Below are 21,550 nucleotides of genomic sequence, written 5' to 3'. Positions count from 1 at the left end.
ACAGAAAGGGGCAGAAGGATTCCTTATTTATACAGTTGATATACTGAAGACTAGTCCGACATTGACTGATATACCGGTGGTGAGCGAGTTTGTAGATGTATTCCCTGAAGAGATTCCAGGATTGCCACCGTACAGAGAGGTAGACTTCAGTATTGAATTGATGCCAAGTACACAGCCGATATCGAAAGCACCTTACCGTATGGCACCGATTGAACTGAAAGAACTGAAAGACCAACTTGAATATTTTTTGGCCAAAGGCTATATCAGACCGAGTGTTTCCCCTTGGGGTTCTCCGGTATTATTTGTTCGAAAGAAGGACGGATCGTTGAGATTATGTATTGACTACCGGAAATTGAACAAAGCAATGGTAAAGAATCGCTATCATTTACCTCGTATCGATGATTTATTTGATCAATTGCAGGGATCGCCAGTATATTCGAAGATTGATCTACGATCCGGTTATCATCAGTTGAGAGTGAGAGATGAAGACATCCCAAATACTGCATTTAGAACCAGGTATGGACATTATGAGTTTATTGCCATGCCTTTTGGTTTAACAAATGCACCTGCAGTGTTTATGGGACTGATGAATAGGGTATTTCAAAAATATCTAGATGATTTTGTAATCATATTTATCGATGATATTTTGATATACTCTAAGAATCTGTGTGAACATGCTGATCATCTCCGAACTGTATTGAGAATATTAAGAGAAGAGAAATTGTATGCCAAGTTATCCAAATGTGAGTTTTGGTTGCAGCGAGTTGTTTTTCTTGGTCATGTAATTTCAGGAGATGTCATTTCAGTGGATCCGAGTAAGGTTGAAGCTGTGATCAGTTGGCAGAGACCGACATCTGTGCCAGAAATTCGAAGTTTTATGGGCTTGGCAGGTTATTATCGTCGATTCATTTGAGATTTTTCATCTATAGCGAAGCCTATTACACAGCTTACACAGAATAATGCACCATTTATTTGGTCTGAAGCATGTGAAAGAAGTTTCGTCGAACTTAAGAAGAGATTGACTACAGCGCCTGTTCTAATAATCCCTACAGGTACTGGTGATTTTGTTGTTTATTGTGATGCTTCTCACCAGGGTTTGGGATGTATTTTAATGCAGAAAGGACATGTTGTCGCTTATGCTTCTCGACAACTAAAACCACATGAAGTCAGGTATCCGATTCATGATCTTGAATTGGCTGCAATCGTCTTTGCATTGAAAATCTGGAGATATTACTTATATGGCGAGAAGTTTGAAATCTTTTCTGATCACAAAAGTCTGAAGTATCTGTTTTCACAATCTGAGTTGAATATGAGACAACGAAGATGGCTTGATTTGTTGAAGGATTTCGATTGTGAAATCAAATACTATCCGGGAAAATTTAATGCAGCAGCGGATGCCCTAAGTAGAAAGGTATGTGCTTTATCCTTGTCTACGATAGGTGTATCTAATTTGATTGAAGATTGTTGTATTTTGGGATATGTATTTGAGACAGATAGAAGGCCGATGAGAGTTTATGCAATCAGTGCTGAGCCAGAGTTTGTGATTCGTATCAAAGAAGCACAAAAAGCCGATCAGAATGTGCAGAAATCGATTGAAATGATTCGATCAGGACATCAGTCTGAGTACAACGTTAGTGATGATGATATCTTGTATGTGAATGACCGAATAGTTGTTCCCGATATTGCAGACTTAAAACAGAATATTTTGAAAGAAGCCCATTGTAGTCGCTTTAGTGTTCACCCTGGAGGCAGAAAGATGTACAACGACTTGAAGAGTCAGTTCTGGTGGAAACTAATGAAGTCTGAGGTGACGGAATTTGTGTCAAAATGTTTGAATTGCCAACAAGTGAAAGCTGAAAGAAAGAAACCAGGTGGCTTATTACAGAGTTTATCGATTCCTGAATGGAAATGGGACCACATTTCCATGGACTTTGTAACGAACTTGCCACGATCATCTCGAGGATGCGATGCTGTTTGGGTGATCATCGACAAATTGACGAAATCTGCGTGCTTTATTCCTTACCGAATGATTTATCGTCATGATCAAATGGCGGATCTCTATATTCGAGAAGTGGTAAGACTACACGGTGTGCCAAAGTTGATTGTATCTGACAGAGATCCGAGGTTTACTTCGCACTTTTGGCATAGCCTACAGGAAGCTCTAGGTACGCGTTTACATTTGAGTACCGCTTATCATCCTCAAACTGACGATCAATCTGAACGAAATATTCAGACGCTTGAGGATATTCTTAGAGCTGTAGTACTTGATTTTGGTGTTACATGACAAAATTCTATACCACTCGTGGAATTTTCTTATAACAACAGTTATCAGACGAGTATAGAGATGGCACCATTTGAAGCATTATATGGGAAGAAGTGTCGATCGCCTTTGTATTGGGATGATGTTTCTGAGGTACCTGAGTTAGGGCCAGATATGATCAGACAGATGACTGAGAAAGTGAAATTGATACAGCAGAGAATGAGAACAGCGCAGCATAGACAGACGAGATATGCAAATGTGCGACGACGACCGTTATCTTTTGATCAGGGAGATAGAGTGTTTCTGAAGATTTCACCGTTCAGGGGCACAGTTCGATTTGGCAAACGAGGAAAATTATCTCCGATGTATATTGGGCCGTATGAGATTCTCGAGAAGATAGGCAATCTAGCTTATCGACTCGCTCTTCCTATGTCTTTATCTGGGATACATGATGTCTTTCATGTATCGATGTTGAGGAAGTATATATCTGATGCGTCTCATGTGATTCGATCTGATGAAGCTGAGTTGGATGATACTCTTTGCTATTTCGAATGACCTATTCAGATTCTTGATAGGAAGACGAAACAACTCCGAATGAAGACCATTCCATTGGTGAAGATTCAATGGAGTAGACACGGAGTTGAAGAAGCAACTTGGGAAGTCGAAGAAGATATGAAGCAACGATTTCTTTATCTATTCCACTGATGTGAGTTCTTATTCAGTTTTCAGTTATTCTTTATTCTTATGAGCATGCGGACTGCATATCTATACTGTTTATGAATTCGAGGACGAACTCATGTCTTAGTGGGGGAGAAATGTAAGGCCCGGGATTAATTAATATTAATCCGAATTTATTTAATTTTAATACGAGTATATTTAATTTGGGAATATTTAGAATTTTGATTTAAATTCTAATATTCTTAAATTATTTAGGATTGAAATTGAATTAAAATTAGGGACGAGGACCGAATTGCAAATAGTGAAGATTTGAGGGACTAAAGTGCAATTATGCTTGAAAGTTATCAGATTTGTTTTGTTGATTCAGCATGTACACGTGCATGATATTGAGAATTCAGAAGTTTTTGAAGCAGAGCCCGTCTTTCTTCCTCTTTTCTTTAGAAATTTTGATTTTCGAATTGCCATAACTTTTGTTCCGGTTGTCCGATTTCGATTCCGAAAAGTGTTCTGGAATCCTTACGACGAGGGCTTCGATCTCGTGTAAGTTTTATGATGTTTGATATGGATTTCGAAATCAGTATAGGGCAAAGATCAGTTTTTTTTTTATGTTATGATCTTGTTTTTCGTTCCTATGCGATTCTATATCAAAATCGGATTGATGAGCTTATGTTGCTTATGTTGAAGCATGATTCCAGCATGTATATCTCTTCTTATGTCTGCTGGTATGGTGAATTGAATGATATGTAGCTGGTTTGTTGAGTTTTATGCACGGTTGAATGATATTGAAGTTAGAAATGGTTTCGGGATTACGTCGGTTACCGATTTTGAATCGCTATATCGTTTAATCGAGTTTTGAAACTGTTTTGATAGCCGATATTGAAGCTGAAGTTGTTATTGAGATGTTGTAAATGTTATAGAATTTTATTCTCCAATTTCAGTTGAGTTTGAAGGCTAAACGACACAAGACGCCGACTTAAACCGACGAAGAAAGAGTTGAGGTTTGAAATGAGTTTGATCGATGATCTTATGTTGTTTTCGACTCGATTTTGATATGATGGATTGAAATGAAGTTGATATATGTATTTTGGTTGTATCTTTCAGATTTGAAGAGTTCAAAATCAAAATAAACGAAGGTATAATGACGACATCGCGAAATAGGGACTTTGAAACTCAAGAACGACTAATCTTGAGTTGGCCCGCAAAAACCACATACTTGTTTATGTTTTTGATTTGATTGTGATGTTGTCGATCCATCACAGGTAGTGGATCTTTATATTCGAGTTGATATGATGCTATATTGAATTGATTATATGCCAAGGTTGCTGTTAACCTTATTTGCGAGTCGGTTACGAACTCGTTAGATGGATATCCATGTCAAGATCAGTTATGAATCTTGATGGCTTTGAAGTTATGTGAATCAATTCGTTTGTAAAGCGTTTACGTACTCTATTTGTTGAGTTGAGTTTAAATAGAGTCAAGATGATTTATTTAACGCTTTCTATATGTTGGTTATACTGAGAATGTTTTCTCACCGGAGTTTATCCGGCTGTTGTCTTGTTTTGTATGTGTGCATGACAACAGAAGGGGCAGGAGCTAGTCATCGACGTCATTGACAGCTGGGAGATAGTCTAGCACGTGAGGACTCGGGTTGTAGATGATGTATTGAACTTTAGAAGAACTAAACCTTAGTTATGTTGGTTTTGGAATACATGTATGAAACTTGATGTAGTTTATGTCGTTTATCGATCTTTAGCGACTTGTTCGATGTAATGAAATGCATGTATAAATGCTTATGACCTTGTTTATGAGTATATGCATGTTTTGGACTTGATATATCATGTTTTGGATCGAATTTGGTGATTGGAAGTGATAGTGCTCGAGTTTGACAGCAAAATGTGAACTGCAGATTTTCTGGAAATTGAAGCCCGCTCGATCCGCAGAAGTTGACGGATCGAGCGAGCCCTGTATTTTGAAAAACAGAGAATTTAGTTTTTGGCTCGCTTGATCCGCAGAAGATGACGGATCGAGCGAGGCCAAATTATTTCCTGACCGAGAGTTGAGCAATTGTGCTCGCTCGATCGGGTGTTTTTCACCGATCGAGCGAGACATTGAATTTAAAAAAAAAATATTTTACTTGGCTCTTGGTTTATTTAATTGATGTTTAATGAATGTTAATTGTACATTCATTGCCCTAAGATGAGATTAGCAACCCGAGGTCCCCACAACAGGTGGTATCAGAGCCATAAGTTTCTTGGACTGAGATTAGATGAGAGGGGTAGATCGAGTCTTCTATTCTGATTTATTTATTGCTTTTATAATTGTATGGTATATGATCGATTGAGTACAGATATTAAATTGTCACATGATGCTGTGAAAATTTGCGAAGAATATGCTATACAATGGTTTGAATTACATGCTATCTGGTTATTTGATTGAAGTACTAGCATGTATTATGAGGATGAATCGAAACTCGATCTTTTATGAAGGCAATGTGGACTGTAACAGACTTGTTGTAATTGAGATTGAACTGTACACTAATCTGTTTGATTATCAGATATGCCTCCCCGACCAACACCGAGGGTTAGACAGACATTGGCTATGAATTAGCCTGAACAGACAAATGCTGCACAGGTCCCAGTGACAGTGTCTGAACATGGACAGGGTAGTACGTCTACTGATGAGTTTAGTGATGCGAATCCGATGGAGAAACTTCTGAAACGATTCCAGTCATTCCAACCACCGAAGTTGCAAGGAACTGAGAATGCTATAGAGTGCGAGAACTGGCTGGAAGATATTGAGCAGTTATTTGAGTCTATTGATTATTCAGATGATCGTCGTGTGAGACTGATTATTCATCAACTGCATGGCCTTGCCAAAAGTTGGTGGATAGCGACGAAGAAAGCATTGGAGAACCAAGGTACTGTTATTACCTGGTCTGTATTTCGAACTACTTTCTATCAGCGTTTCTTTCCTGTGTCTTATCGCAAGGACAAAGGAGCAGAGTTGCAAGTCTGCAACAGGGACAGTTAAATATCGAGGAATATGTTGCAAAGTTCACTAGCCTGTTGAAGTTTGCTCCACATATCGCTATTAGTGATGAAGCTCAAGCCGATCAATTTATCAATGGTTTGAATCCTGATGTATTTACACTTGTGAATTCAAGAAGACCGAAAACCTTTGCCGATGCTCTGAATCGAGCAAAGGGTGCAGAAGCAGGGATACTGAAACATCGAGGAGCACAGTTTGTGCCACAGCCAGTGAGACAGTCTCAAGAACAGCCACAAATTCCACCGCCACCTCGATTTGAAGCTGGAGGTAGCAGTGGTGGAAAGAAGAACTTCTTCAAGGGCAAGAGTAAACAGTTCAAGAGATCTGGTGGTAGTAGCTCTTCGAGTTCAGGTAGTTCTAGACAGTCTAGAGCTGGACAGAAGTCTGATATGTATTGAACCAAGTGTGGTGGTTGTCATACCAATGAACAATGCCGAGGTGTATTTGGAAGCTGCCACATTTGCAACAAGATGGGAAACTTTGCACGAGTGTGTCTACAACGAGGTTCTGAAGGTGCACAGGGTGCGGGATCATCGAGACCGGTAGGTCAATCTACATCTTCTGTTCACTCTTTTCAACCACAGCCTGCAGCAACGAGTAGAGGAGGAGGTCAGACAGTAAATCAACCTCCCAGGCAACAATCACGAGTGTTTGCATTGACTGAAGAGCAAGCACAAGCGGCACCAAACGATGTGATTGCAGGTAACTGTTTTCTTTCTGGTTATCCTACCTATGTCTTATTCGATACTGGTGCATCGCATACCTTTATATCTGAACAATTTGTTACGTTGTATTCATTGCCTATTGAGTTATTAGCTACTGTAGTGTCTATATCTTCACCGTTGGGAAAAGGTATAGTATCAGTGAAGTTTGTTAAAAATTGTGTACTACAGTACGAAGGTAATGAAGTTGAGCTTGACTGTATTGTTCTTGGTTTATCTGATTTTGATTGCATAATCGGTATCGATATGCTAACCAAGTACAGAGCAACAGTTGACTGTTTTCAAAAGATTGTGAAGTTCAGACCTGATATGACTGATGAGTGGAAATTATATGGTAAGGGATCACGAGCCAGAATTCCTTTGATATATGTTCTTTCTATGACTGACTTGTTACAGAAAGGGGCAGAAGGATTCCTTATTTATGCAGTTGATATACTGAAGACTAGTCCGACATTGACTGATATACCGGTGGTGAGCGAGTTTGTAGATGTATTCCCTGACGAGATTCCAGGATTGCCACCGTACAGAGAGGTAGACTTCAGTATTGAATTGATGCCAAGTACACAGCCGATATCGAAAGCACCTTACCGTATGGCACCGATTGAACTGAAAGAACTGAAAGACCAACTTGAAGATTTTTTGGCCAAAGGCTATATCAGACCGAGTGTTTCCCCTTGGGGTGCTCCGGTATTATTTGTTCGAAAGAAGGACGGATAGTTGAGATTATGTATTGACTACCGGAAATTGAACAAAGCAATGGTAAAGAATCGTTATCATTTACCTCGTATCGATGATTTATTTGATCAATTGCAGGGAACGCCAGTATATTCGAAGATTGATCTACGATCCGGTTATCATCAGTTGAGAGTGAGAGATGAAGACATCCCAAATACTGCATTTAGAACCAGGTATGGACATTATGAGTTTATTGCCATGCCTTTTGGTTTAACAAATGCACCTGCAGTGTTTATGGGACTAATGAATAGGGTATTTCAAAAATATCTAGATGATTTCGTAATCATATTTATCGATGATATTTTGATATACTCTAAGAATCTGTGTGAACATGCTGATCATCTCCGAACTGTATTGAGAATATTAAGAGAAGAGAAATTGTATGCCAAGTTATCCAAATGTGAGTTTTGGTTGCAGCGAGTTGTTTTTCTTGGTCATGTAATTTCAGGAGATGTCATTTCAGTGGATCCGAGTAAGGTTGAAGCTGTGATCAGTTGGCAGAGACCGACATCTGTGCCAGAAATTCGAAGTTTTATGGGCTTGGCAGGTTATTATCGTCGATTCATTTGAGATTTTTCATCTATAGCGAAGCCTATTACACAGCTTACACAGAATAATGCACCATTTATTTGGTCTGAAGCATGTGAAAGAAGTTTCGTCGAACTTAAGAAGAGATTGACTACAGCGCCTGTTCTAATAATCCCTACAGGTACTGGTGATTTTGTTGTTTATTGTGATGCTTCTCACCAGGGTTTGGGATGTATTTTAATGCAGAAAGGACATGTTGTCGCTTATGCTTCTCGACAACTAAAACCACATGAAGTCAGGTATCCGATTCATGATCTTGAATTGGCTGCAATCGTCTTTGCATTGAAAATCTGGAGATATTACTTATATGGCGAGAAGTTTGAAATCTTTTCTGATCACAAAAGTCTGAAGTATCTGTTTTCACAATCTGAGTTGAATATGAGACAACGAAGATGGCTTGATTTGTTGAAGGATTTCGATTGTGAAATCAAATACTATCCGGGAAAATTTAATGCAGCAGCGGATGCCCTAAGTAGAAAGGTATGTGCTTTATCCTTGTCTACGATAGGTGTATCTAATTTGATTGAAGATTGTTGTATTTTGGGATATGTATTTGAGACAGATAGAAGGCCGATGAGAGTTTATGCAATCAGTGCTGAGCCAGAGTTTGTGATTCGTATCAAAGAAGCACAAAAAGCCGATCAGAATGTGCAGAAATCGATTGAAATGATTCGATCAGGACATCAGTCTGAGTACAACGTTAGTGATGATGATATCTTGTATGTGAATGACCGAATAGTTGTTCCCGATATTGCAGACTTAAAACAGAATATTTTGAAAGAAGCCCATTGTAGTCGCTTTAGTGTTCACCCTGGAGGCAGAAAGATGTACAACGACTTGAAGAGTCAGTTCTGGTGGAAACTAATGAAGTCTGAGGTGACGGAATTTGTGTCAAAATGTTTGAATTTCCAACAAGTGAAAGCTGAAAGAAAGAAACCAGGTGGCTTATTACAGAGTTTATCGATTCCTGAATGGAAATGGGACCACATTTCCATGGACTTTGTAACGAACTTGCCACGATCATCTTGAGGATGCGATGCTGTTTGGGTGATCATCGACAAATTGACGAAATCTGCGTGCTTTATTCCTTACCGAATGATTTATCGTCATGATCAAATGGCGGATCTCTATATTCGAGAAGTGGTAAGACTACACGGTGTGCCAAAGTTGATTGTATCTGACAGAGATCCGAGGTTTACTTCGCACTTTTGGCATAGCCTACAGGAAGCTCTAGGTACGCGTTTACATTTGAGTACCGCTTATCATCCTCAAACTGACGATCAATCTGAACGAAATATTCAGACGCTTGAGGATATTCTTAGAGCTGTAGTACTTGATTTTGGTGTTACATGACAAAATTCTATACCACTCGTGGAATTTTCTTATAACAACAGTTATCAGACGAGTATAGAGATTGCACCATTTGAAGCATTATATGGGAAGAAGTGTCGATCGCCTTTGTATTGGGATGATGTTTCTGAGGTACCTGAGTTAGGGCCAGATATGATCAGACAGATGACTGAGAAAGTGAAATTGATACAGCAGAGAATGAGAACAGCGCAGCATAGACAGACGAGATATGCAAATGTGCGACGACGACCGTTATCTTTTGATCAGGGAGATAGAGTGTTTCTGAAGATTTCACCGTTCAGGGGCACAGTTCGATTTGGCAAACGAGGAAAATTATCTCCGATGTATATTGGGCCGTATGAGATTCTCGAGAAGATAGGCAATCTAGCTTATCGACTCGCTCTTCCTATGTCTTTATCTGGGATACATGATGTCTTTCATGTATCGATGTTGAGGAAGTATATATCTGATGCGTCTCATGTGATTCGATCTGATGAAGCTGAGTTGGATGATACTCTTTGCTATTTCGAATGACCTATTCAGATTCTTGATAGGAAGACGAAACAACTCCGAATGAAGACCATTCCATTGGTGAAGATTCAATGGAGTAGACACGGAGTTGAAGAAGAAACTTGGGAAGTCGAAGAAGATATGAAGCAACGATTTCTTTATCTATTCCACTGATGTGAGTTCTTATTCAGTTTTCAGTTATTCTTTATTCTTATGAGCATGCGGACTGCATATCTATACTGTTTATGAATTCGAGGACGAACTCATGTCTTAGTGGGGAAGAAATGTAAGGCCCGGGATTAATTAATATTAATCCGAATTTATTTAATTTTAATACGAGTATATTTAATTTGGGAATATTTAGAATTTTGATTTAAATTCTAATATTCTTAAATTATTTAGGATTGAAATTGAATTAAAATAAGGGACGAGGACCGAATTGCAAATAGTGAAGATTTGAGGGACTAAAGTGCAATTATGCTTGAAAGTTATCAGATTTGTTTTGTTGATTCAGCATGTACACGTGCATGATATTGAGAATTCAGAAGTTTTTGAAGCAGAGCCCGTCTTTCTTCCTCTTTTCTTTAGAAATTTTGATTTTCGAATTGCCATAACTTTTGTTCCGGTTGTCCGATTTCGATTCCGAAAAGTGTTCTGGAATCCTTACGACGAGGGCTTCGATCTCGTGTAAGTTTTATGATGTTTGATATGGATTTCGAAATCAGTATAGGGCAGAGATCAGTTTTTTTTTTATGTTATGATCTTGTTTTTCGTTCCTATGCGATTCTATATCAAAATCGGATTGATGAGCTTATGTTGCTTATGTTGAAGCATGATTCCAGCATGTATATCTCTTCTTATGTCTGCTGGTATGGTGAATTGAATGATATGTAGCTGGTTTGTTGAGTTTTATGCACGGTTGAATGATATTGAAGTTAGAAATGGTTTCGGGATTACGTCGGTTACCGATTTTGAATCGCTATATCGTTTAATCGAGTTTTGAAACTGTTTTGATAGCCGATATTGAAGCTGAAGTTGTTATTGAGATGTTGTAAATGTTATAGAATTTTATTCTCCAATTTCAGTTGAGTTTGAAGGCTAAACGACACAAGACGCCGACTTAAACCGACGAAGAAAGAGTTGAGGTTTGAAATGAGTTTGATCGATGATCTTATGTTGTTTTCGACTCGATTTTGATATGATGGATTGAAATGAAGTTGATATATGTATTTTGGTTGTATCTTTCAGATTTGAAGAGTTCAAAATCAAAATAAACGAAGGTATAATGACGACATCGCGAAATAGGGACTTTGAAACTCAAGAACGACTAATCTTGAGTTGGCCCGCAAAAACCACATACTTGTTTATGTTTTTGATTTGATTGTGATGTTGTCGATCCATCACAGGTAGTGGATCTTTATATTCGAGTTGATATGATGCTATATTGAATTGATTCTATGCCAAGGTTGCTGTTAACCTTATTTGCGAGTCGGTTACGAACTCGTTAGATGGATATCCATGTCAAGATCAGTTATGAATCTTGATGGCTTTGAAGTTATGTGAATCAATTCGTTTGTAAAGCGTTTACGTACTCTATTTTTTGAGCGAGTTTAAATAGAGTCAAGATGATTTATTTAACGCTTTCTATATGTTGGTTATACTGAGAATGTTTTCTCACCGGAGTTTATCCGGCTGTTGTCTTGTTTTGTATGTGTGCATGACAACAGAAGGGGCAGGAGCTAGTCATCGACGTCATTGACAGCTGGGAGAGAGTCTAGCACGTGAGGACTCGGGTTGTAGATGATGTATTGAACTTTAGAAGCACTAAACCTTAGTTATGTTGGTTTTGGAATACATGTATGAAACTTGATGTAGTTTATGTCGTTTATCGATCTTTAGCGACTTGTTCGATGTAATAAAATGCATGTATAAATGCTTATGACCTTGTTTATGAGTATATGCATGTTTTGGACTTGATATATCATGTTTTGGATTGAATTTGGTGATTGGAAGTGATAGTGCTCGAGTTTGACAGCAAAATGTGAACTGCAGATTTTCTGGAAATTGAAGCCCGCTCGATCCGCAGAAGTTGACGGATCGAGTGAGCCCTGTATTTTGCAAAACAGAGAATTTAGTTTTTGGCTCGCTCGATCCGCAGAAGATGATGGATCGAGCGAGGCCAAATTATTTCCTGACCGAGAGTTGAACAATTGTGCTCGCTCGATCGGGTGTTTTTCACCGATCGAGCGAGACATTGAATTTTAAAAAAAAAAAAAAATTTACTTGGCTCTTGATTTATTTAATTGATGTTTAATTGTACATTCATTGCCCTAAGATGAGATTAGCAACCCGAGGTCCCCACAACTTTCCAAGTGGTTATCAGTTTTCGAGTGGATGAAGTCCTGATTATGGTTGTACACCATTAGTTATTATGACCCGAGACAACACTAGGCTCTGTGTACTAATACTGCACTTTGATCAGTTTACTGGCTCAAGGAGAGCACCACAATAGCATGGTTGGGTGTAGCTATGAAATAAATGGGAGTCAGTGGTTGTAGTTGGAGATTCACCGCACATTTATGAAATGTGAATATCCTATGTGATCTAAGGAAATGATAGTGTATTCAGTCTCTGGCCAGAGCATGATATATGTTTTAGGGAAATGATTTCTCTAGTTGCATATGCGATATCACTATGCATTATCCAAGATGATATAATATAGTTATCGAATCATAGGCAATTTTAGATATACCAATGGTTGCCGATTCGATTGTGATATATGAGATGAAGGGACTGTACTGTACGTTAACCATAATCGACTGGTTATTGCAGAAACTATCAGTGATACCTAGTAAATCATTGGGCGGTTTTACTTAACGCTTTTACCATGATTCGATGGGTCAAATAAAAAATGAGTTCTGACATTCTTATGATCAAAGTATTGATGCATTGAATGGAGCTAATAAGGGTAAGCCCATATATAGGAAAATGTCCTAAATTACAAAGAATTATGAACTCACGACTAGTTGTATCTCTGAACCATTGAGGGTCATACAACTGATTTTCCTTTTCAAGTTGAGATAATAAATTCAAAGTGCTGAATTTATGATAAAAAAATTAGGCTGGATCGATAGATAAGCTTATAAATGAGTTTATAAGAGCTTATAGAAATTTTGAGAGCACTGTAAAGGTGACGTGGAGCATACAGATATATATTGATATAAGAATATATATAATTATTGTAAAAAAAAAAAAGAATATATATAATTATTATATGGCCCATGTATATATATATATATGTATATGCGAATGGATATATAAGAATATATATAATTATTATATGGCCCATGGATATATATATATATATATAACACTTGTTATTATTATTGTTATATTCATATCTATATATATATATTGAAGAATGAGAAGATGGAATTAAAAATTGAGTGTCGGCAAGTAGAGCAATAATTGGAGAAGGCTTTTGAAGCTTGCTCTCTGTGATTTTTCAGAAGAAGTTTTGCTCTCAATCATTCCAAGCTTAGGAGTGTCGGCAACCGAGAAATTGAGAAGCTTAAGAATTGTTCTAGCTTGCTCATCAGTTCCTCTCCTTCATTCTAGCTCTCCTCAATCTAGTCTTATTTTTGTTTTCTCAATGCAAAAATTTCTTCTTCTTAAGTGCGATTTAGAAGAGGAACTTGATTCTTCGTAAGGATATATAACAAGAGCTATCAAAATAGTTGAAGTTCAGTGAATACCGAAGGTATAATTTCATAAACTCTTTACTAATGTTTTTTAATTTTCTGCTGCGATTTTTTGAAATGTTGGAGTACAGTAAATTTGTGAGCCCAATGAATTTGTTCATTGAAAGCCTAATTTCATAAACTCATTAATAATGTTAATATTTTGAATATCAAAATAAATTTTTAAACTTCTGCTGTTTTTTTGGACACGAGAGAACAGAGATCGAATAATATTAGCTAGAGAATCCTGTTTATACTTTAGCCCGTCTACCATCAGTTTACAGGCTCCTTTACAGTTTACTCCATGATGTATTTTCGCTCTCATGGGCAATGAAACCTACCATTTTAAAAAAAAAACTCGAAAGAAATTTTCATTCCTAATTCGGATAAGGATCAATATTTTAAAGTTTGAAATTAACTATTCACAACGCGGAATCTCGGTAAATATGAAATAATTGATCTTTATGGAAACAAGATCGATCTATTTCATAATTTATAATATCCATCCCCATAATATTATGCTATATCCTTAATTTAAAATAAAAGATTTTATATGATTTTTTTAGCGATAATACCATGAACGGATATACAACACAATACCCGAGGGATCTAGATATACATTATCACATATTTATCAAAAGTAGGATTCTATTTAATCTATATTCGTTATTTATTCGAATCCATAATTTCCAAAAGTTTAAAAGATTTAAATCTTGAAAAGATATGCGACTTATTTTATTTTATTTTAAAAGAAAGATATACAACTTACTATATTTAAGGTAATTTGGAAATTTGAGGACACGTAACCCCTTGACGAATAGGAAATTTGAATCTTCAAAAGATAGATTGGAATGGGAGTCTAAATATATGAAACAAAATTGTGTATAAATAGGAGCCCAATACCATTGGTTTTGAACCATAATAAAATAAAATTTTGGAGAATGGGCAGATGAGAGATTGAATCCTTCGTTCCAAAAAGGTGAGTTTTATTTATTTAAAATTTAGACTAATTAATGATGCTGAAAATTTTAAGTTTTGCTGTTGATTACTGTGACAATTTTTTGAATAATTTATAATGGATCCTGGTCTATAGCGATCAACTTAGCGTTTTTATTTATATGTCATATTCCTTTAATTTTTTTTATTTAGGTCTAAGGGGTGGGGTTTATATGTGTATATTATGTATTTAATTTTGATATTCTAGGCATATATTGTTAGGCAGTTAATAGATAATGCATGATGTTTATATGAATATCGATCAAAGATGAGAGGTGCAAATAAAAATTCTTAGATATTATATTTTTTGAAAAACTTTTGGTTCGAATATCATGTCATATTAGTAGCTTGAAACTCGTATCCAATTACTCATTTTTTTATTTTTATTTTTATTTTTTGTTTTGTTTTCAATTTGAAAGATTTGAATTGCTGCATCATCATCTTTTGATTACTTGATTACTTGATTGCTCTATTATTGGAGTAATTAATCTTGACTTGAGATCAGTTATAAAATTGAAGTCTTGTCGTTAATATTAGAAACTATAACTGATGATATGTATATCTAAACTCATTTTCTCGACGAACTTACTATTATAGTATACTTGAATTAAAATCTATATTAGTAATAGCATAAAATGTTTCGTAGTCGTGTGACAATAAACACGAGTTTTACTGATTTGACACTGGATTATCAGGAAGAACTATCAGTCTATGATCCAACACATTCAATTCAATTCAATTCAATTCAAATCATCTTTCAAAGTATCAAAACTTGATAAAGTTCATCTCCCAATATAGTTCCAAAATTCTTTTTCCGGATTTTATTAGGGGTGAGAAAAAATATCGAATTTTCGGTATACATAGGTTATTGTATTAAAAAAATATCGAATTTTCGGTACGGTATCGTTACGGTAACGATATGAAATTTGAAAATTTCGGTATATACAAGTATACCGATATATCGAAATATTATATAAAAATTTAAAAAGATATAATATTTTTAAACAATAAATTTATAAATTATAAAAAATATAAAGTTTTTTTTTCGGTATAAAACGGTATATACCGATACCGTACCGAAATTTCGGTATACCGTAAAATTTCGGTATAATCGGTATGCTAGTTATATGTATCGAAATGTTCGGTACGGTATCGATATAAAAATTTTATACCGTAATTTTCGGTACGATATACGGTATGTATTTTTTGGTACGGTATGATACAATATGCCACCCCGAGTTGAGATTGTATGCATTGTCAAGATCTTTCTTATCCTATGTACCCCTAGAGGTGCAAACGAACCGAATATGTTCGTAAGCTTTATGAGTCCGCTCGATAAATATTTGATTCGTATTCGAGCTTATCGAACTCGAGCCGAATTCGAACATGTTCGAATTTTTTTTCGAGCCGAGCTCGGACCGAAATTACTTTGTTCGATAGTTCGCGAATAGTTCGCGAACTTTAATATTTAATTAATAATTAATATAATAAATATATATACATTTCGAACTTTTTCGAATTTTTCGAGCTTTTCGAACCATAATATCCGAATAGTTCACGAATAGGTTCGAATATTTCGAACCGAACTCGAACTCGAACTTCATTTCGAGCCGAGCTCGAGCCAAAATATTTGAAATTATCGAACTTCGAATCGAGCTCGAACTCGAATATACTCTTATTGATCCGAATTCGAGCCTTAAAATTTTATCATTATTCGGCTCGATTCGGTTCGTTTGCACCCCTATGTACCCCCTTATATATATATAGATATATACATATATATATATATATACAAAAAAAATTTATTATATTTTTGTTTTTGAGTATGGGTGATCAACTAACTGTACGTTATCTCTTACATATATATTTTTTTTTATGTTGCACTTTGGTACAATTATGGCCCGTGCATCCATCATGGCTAGGGGTGCAAACGAAATGAACATGTTCGTGAACTTTACGAGTCCACTCGATAAATATTTGATTTATATTCGAGCTTATCAAACTCGAGCAGAATTCGAACATGTTCGAACTTATTTTCGAGCCGAACTCGAGCCGAAATTACTATGTTCGATAGTTCGCGAATAGTTTGCGAACCTTAATATTTAATTAATATAATATAATTATATAATAAATATATATATTTCGAGTTTTTCAAACCATAATATTCGAATAGTTCATGAATAGGTTCGAATATTTTGAACCGAACTCGAACTCGAACTTCATTCGAGCCGAGCTCGAGCCCAATTATTTGAAATTATCGAACTTCGAATCGAGCTCGAACTCGAATATACTCTTATCGAGCCGAATTCGAGCCTTAAAATTTTATCATTATTCGGCTCGATTCGGTTCGTTTGCACCCCTAATCATGGCAAACAATAGATGCACCGCTTTTAAGGAGGTGTTCAAGTTGGAGTAGATGAACTCTTGGTTATAGGTCAGGAGTTCGATTTCCCTGTCAACACCTTCTTGGACTAGCATGTCACACATGATTTGCCTAGTGTGGTTTATCTGACTGGCGTAGTTTACATGCTATTACGTTAATCCGATGTTTACCTAGAACGCATCGAAAAGTAGCGGCTGCGGGTTCCCACGTTACAAAAAAAAAATAGATGCACAAGACCATTATCATATTAGCCTTTTTTGGTACGTGTATATACTAATATTACTTAAAGCACCAAATTAATTTTTTTTAAAGATGGTTTAAAAAACACAAGAAAATTTAAAGCCAACAAAAATGTAACGGAATTACAAATATTATTTAGGCCAATATACTAATTAATATTATTTAAAAAATTCGGTTATATTGCTTAACCAATTTTTAAAAATAAAAGCAAAATGAAAAGCCGAATTAAAATCAAATTGAAGAGACGACTCATGGTCTTCCGGTAGAGTTCAACCGACCGTTTTACTCTAACCATAAATTCATTGGCTCCTGATTTATCAACAATATTCCATTAATTATGCTTATGTGTAGAGATATTGACCATCAGATACATGATTTGGGGTTAGTCTATGCTACACCAGAGTGTTTCTCTCTCTATTTTCAATATCATTAGATTACCTGAGACCATATTACATTTTTATGAAAATTAAAATGTGTATTGAAAATCCAATAGTTGATATTTAACCACATATTGTAAAGAGAAGTAAATAATCCATTATTTGGTAATACAATATGTCTCATTAACTTGGTCTCCTCCTACTTACATCACTTTGGGTTTTTGTTTAGGAATTTAAAGTTTGCTGGACTGGAGCATAATAATATTATATTATCAATGTCAGTGCAGCAGACTTCTCTTACCAAGAAACGATTACCCGAAAACAGCCATGGTTTCCCTTCAAATTTCAAGCGTCGCTCGAGGCCTTGTGCTCTTCGGGACTTCCCCAGAAACTGTGGCCCCTCTAAGCCTTTTGCTGTTCGGGAGTTCCCCAGAAACTGTGGCCCCTCTAAGCCTTTTGCTGTTCGGGAGTTCCCCAGAAACTGTGGCCCCTTGAAGAAGCCTAATACTGGCATCCATTCGCCACTACAAAGCCCTTGTATGCTAGAGACCGATGAAGGAAGTACTCAAGGGTTCAATAATATGGATAATTCAGCCGAGAAAATGGCCGGCGATGATGAGCATAATCTTGAAGCGGTTTGGGAACTTGCCATAGAAAATGTGGCAGGGGTTATTGCTTTTTGCCGTGGTTTGGTTGCTGTTTTGGATGGTGAGTGTTCTACTTCTGGAAATATTACAGATGTTGCTGTTTTTTCAGGGCAACAGCAATTGATGGAGGCAGAAAATTCTGTAGAAGAAGGGGTGGTTTTGGCCTGGGGACAGAATTTAGATGAAAATGTTTCGGAAAAAGGTGGTGCGGATGTGAATTTGATAAGTGTTCGAGGAGAAAATGATACTGGATTAATGAAGAGGGATGATGGGATTTTGAATTTAGATGAAATAGTTTCAGAAAAATGTGGTGGGGATTTGAATTTGGAAAGGGTTCAAGAAAAGGATGATACTGGACTAGGAATGGAGTGGAGGGATCTTGGAGATGATCTTTACGTTTTAGCTCCTCAAGATTTGATATTGTGGCAACCATGTTTCGACAAGGGATCTCGTGATGGAGAGGGTGTTGATGTGGTAGGATCTCAAGAAACCGAAATTATTGTTTTGGAGGAGGAGGAGGAGGATTTTAACGGAGGCAAGAAGGGGAAAAATCTTTTGGATTCTGGTCGATATGAAGTCGAAAAGGAACAAGATGATAATCTTGCATGTGTTGAGTTTAAGGATACATGTAATGATGAGCCTGACAACTATCAACCACCGGAGGATTTAGTCAATTTGTGTATTGTGAAGCATCATACACCGGAGGGATACAAGGTGGAGGAGGCTTTAATGAAGTTTGAGGAGCTTTATGAGACACTGAATAAACAGAGGAAAGAACGAAAAGCAGAGTTGGGCCAAGGCCACATAGGTAAAATATATGCACATATAGAAGCAGCCGAGCGTCTCAAGGCCGATGGAATGTGCATTTCTCTCCAGAAGCCTTTCGGGCATGTACCAGGCATCGAAATTGGCGATACTTTTCGATTCCGGGCTCAACTTGTAGTTGTTGGCCTACACCACCAGATGATAAGTGGAATAGATTACGTGACCATCGGAGATGAAAAGTTTGCTACCTGTGTCGTGGATTCGGGCCGTTATGATAATGAGGCTAAAACAAATGATTCTTTGATATATACGGGTCAAGGTGGGAATCCGAAGTTTGTTGACAAAACTGCTGATCAGAAGCTCGTAAAGGGAAATCTTGCTATGGTGAATAGCATGGAAATGGGATATCCGATAAGAGTTATTCGTAAAAGAATGAGGATGAAATCTCATGTTTTATGCCATTCTAAAGACCCCAAGTATTTATTTGAATATGATGGACTTTACATTGTAACTAAGCATTGGCAAGAAAGGGATCGATATGGTAGTTTGGTGTTCAAATTTGAACTAATTAGAAAGCCGGACGAACCGAGACCTAGTCGACCTTGCCCAACCGTTGCTAAGTTGGGAAAATTGTTACCTCGAAAGGGAATTTGTGTTATGGATGATATATCTCATGGACTGGAGAATCATGCAATTCGGGTTGTGAATGGAATAGATGATCTTAGGCCCCCTCCTTTCACATACATAAACAAGATTATTTATCCAGATTGGTGCAAGCGCGTGGAACCAATTGGTTGCAACTGCATAAATGGTTGTTCGGATTCCCATCAATGTCCATGTGTTGTAAAGAATGGAGGAGATATTCCATTCACTGAAAAGGGTTCAATTGTTAGACCACAACCCATAGTTTATGAGTGTGGCCCGAATTGCAAATGCCCCCCTTCGTGTATGAATAGAGTCAGCCAACATCGCCCTAGAATCCGGCTGGAAATTTTTAAGACCAGAGAAAGAGGGTGGGGAGTAAGAACACGAGAGTACGTGACATCCGGTAGTTTCATATGTGAATATACAGGAGAGTTGCTACTAGAAAAGGAAGCTGAACAAAGAATTGGCCATGACGAATATCTCTTTGATATTGGTGATGGTCACGATGAAGATGGAGAATTCGAATGCGGTGCTGGTTCAAGTAACCACGATGCATTTGCTATTGATGCTTGTAAGTTCGGAAACGTTGGTAGATTTTTTAACCATAGTTGTTCTCCTAACATGTATGCTCAAGATGTTCTTTATGATCACCATGATGCAAAAATGTCACATATAATGTTTTTTGCAACCAGGAACATCCCTGCTCTACACGAGCTTACATATGATTACAATTATAAGATAGATCGAGTATGTGATGCGAATGGAAATATTAAGAAGAAGCATTGTTTTTGTGGTTCACGCAATTGCTGTGGGAGAATGTATTAGGAAAACGATTTTTGGGGCCATATGTTTTGGTTTTCCTTTTGAGAACTTTTGTCTTTAATCTTGTTAATAGTTCTAGTTACTTGGCTAGTTATGTGATCATTTCTAGTTCTTTTACGCAAGAATATGGTATATTCCCATTTTGCCTTTTTTATGGTAGGGATGGGATACCATGTTTGGATCATTGTATGGAGGAAATTTCATGCTACTTTTAACATAATACCCTAATTGCTTGGTATGAAGGATACTAGCTCTCTTTTTAAAAAAAAGAAAAAAGAAAAAAGGAAAAAAAAAAGAGGATACTAGCTCATGTTTTACAAAAGTTATTGTCTTGCACCATTATCTTATCAAATTATATTGATTTTTGCATCTTTATATTATGCAATGCTTCATCATCACGAGTTAAACGATGTTTAAGAGTACATCTAAACGTGGATATTTTTCTACATATATGGGTCCAGTGAAAAAATATTGACGCCATATATATAATGATAAATATCCACAATTGGGTGCATTTTTAGGGCAATGTGCGTTTTCAAGGCTTGAGTGTTCGAGATTTGAAAATAGAGGGAATTTTTTTTTTGTGGAGAGTTTTCAACAATTTCAAAATTTAACAGGAATACTATATATCGATGTTCTACAAAATGGTGGGTGGGCGGTCACCCACCGCCTAGCCGCTTGGGCGGGATCTAGCCGGTTTTTTTATTTTTTTTAGGCTAAATATCTTATTATTTTAGTCTGATTCATCTTAATATTTCTTCAAAAAATTTTTTTTATCGAATTCACATGTCTAAGCGGTGTTTTTTAGTCTAAATATCTAATTATTTTTGTTCATCTTAATTTATCGAATTCAAACATGAAACACATGATATATTTATCGTCTTCATCCACTACAAGTTGATGGACAAATATGTCAATTAATTTTTTTAACAAAGTAAAATAAAAATAAATAAGTTTTATATATGTTACTCTAGGCGGTCGCCTAGGCGAATTTTAAGACGTCTAGGCGGCGATTAGGCGGCTTAGACGACCATTTAATATAAT

The 21,550-nt window shown here is 36.7% G+C and overlaps 1 protein-coding gene across 5 annotated transcripts; it reads left to right on the top strand.

Annotated features, from left to right (window-relative positions):
* The first annotated feature begins 13,345 nt into the window (after positions 1-13,345).
* LOC140891096 (histone-lysine N-methyltransferase, H3 lysine-9 specific SUVH5-like) lies at positions 13,346-20,729 on the top strand. 5 transcript variants are annotated; one of them, XM_073299379.1, is made up of 3 exons: positions 13,346-13,651; positions 17,857-20,255; positions 20,377-20,465. In XM_073299379.1, coding segments are annotated over exons 2-3 (2,355 nt in total). In that variant the 5' UTR covers positions 13,346-13,651; positions 17,857-17,902; the 3' UTR covers positions 20,379-20,465. The 5 variants fall into 5 exon arrangements, with proteins under 5 accessions (XP_073155480.1, XP_073155479.1, XP_073155477.1 ...); XM_073299378.1 differs by having other exon boundaries at positions 17,867-20,729; XM_073299376.1 differs by having other exon boundaries at positions 17,857-20,729.
* Positions 20,730-21,550: the final 821 nt, after the last annotated feature.

Source organism: Henckelia pumila, chromosome 3, assembly GCF_033568475.1.
Source record: "Henckelia pumila isolate YLH828 chromosome 3, ASM3356847v2, whole genome shotgun sequence".
NCBI lineage: Eukaryota > Viridiplantae > Streptophyta > Magnoliopsida > Lamiales > Gesneriaceae > Henckelia > Henckelia pumila.
The sequence above is the reverse complement of the archived record's forward strand: the minus strand, read 5'-3'. Positions and strand labels throughout refer to the sequence as shown.

Excerpts from the sequence above, each read along its gene's own strand:
- LOC140891096 (XM_073299378.1), top strand. The coding sequence starts at position 17,903 with ATGTCAGTGCAGCAGACTTCTCTTACCAAGAAACGATTACCCGAAAAC.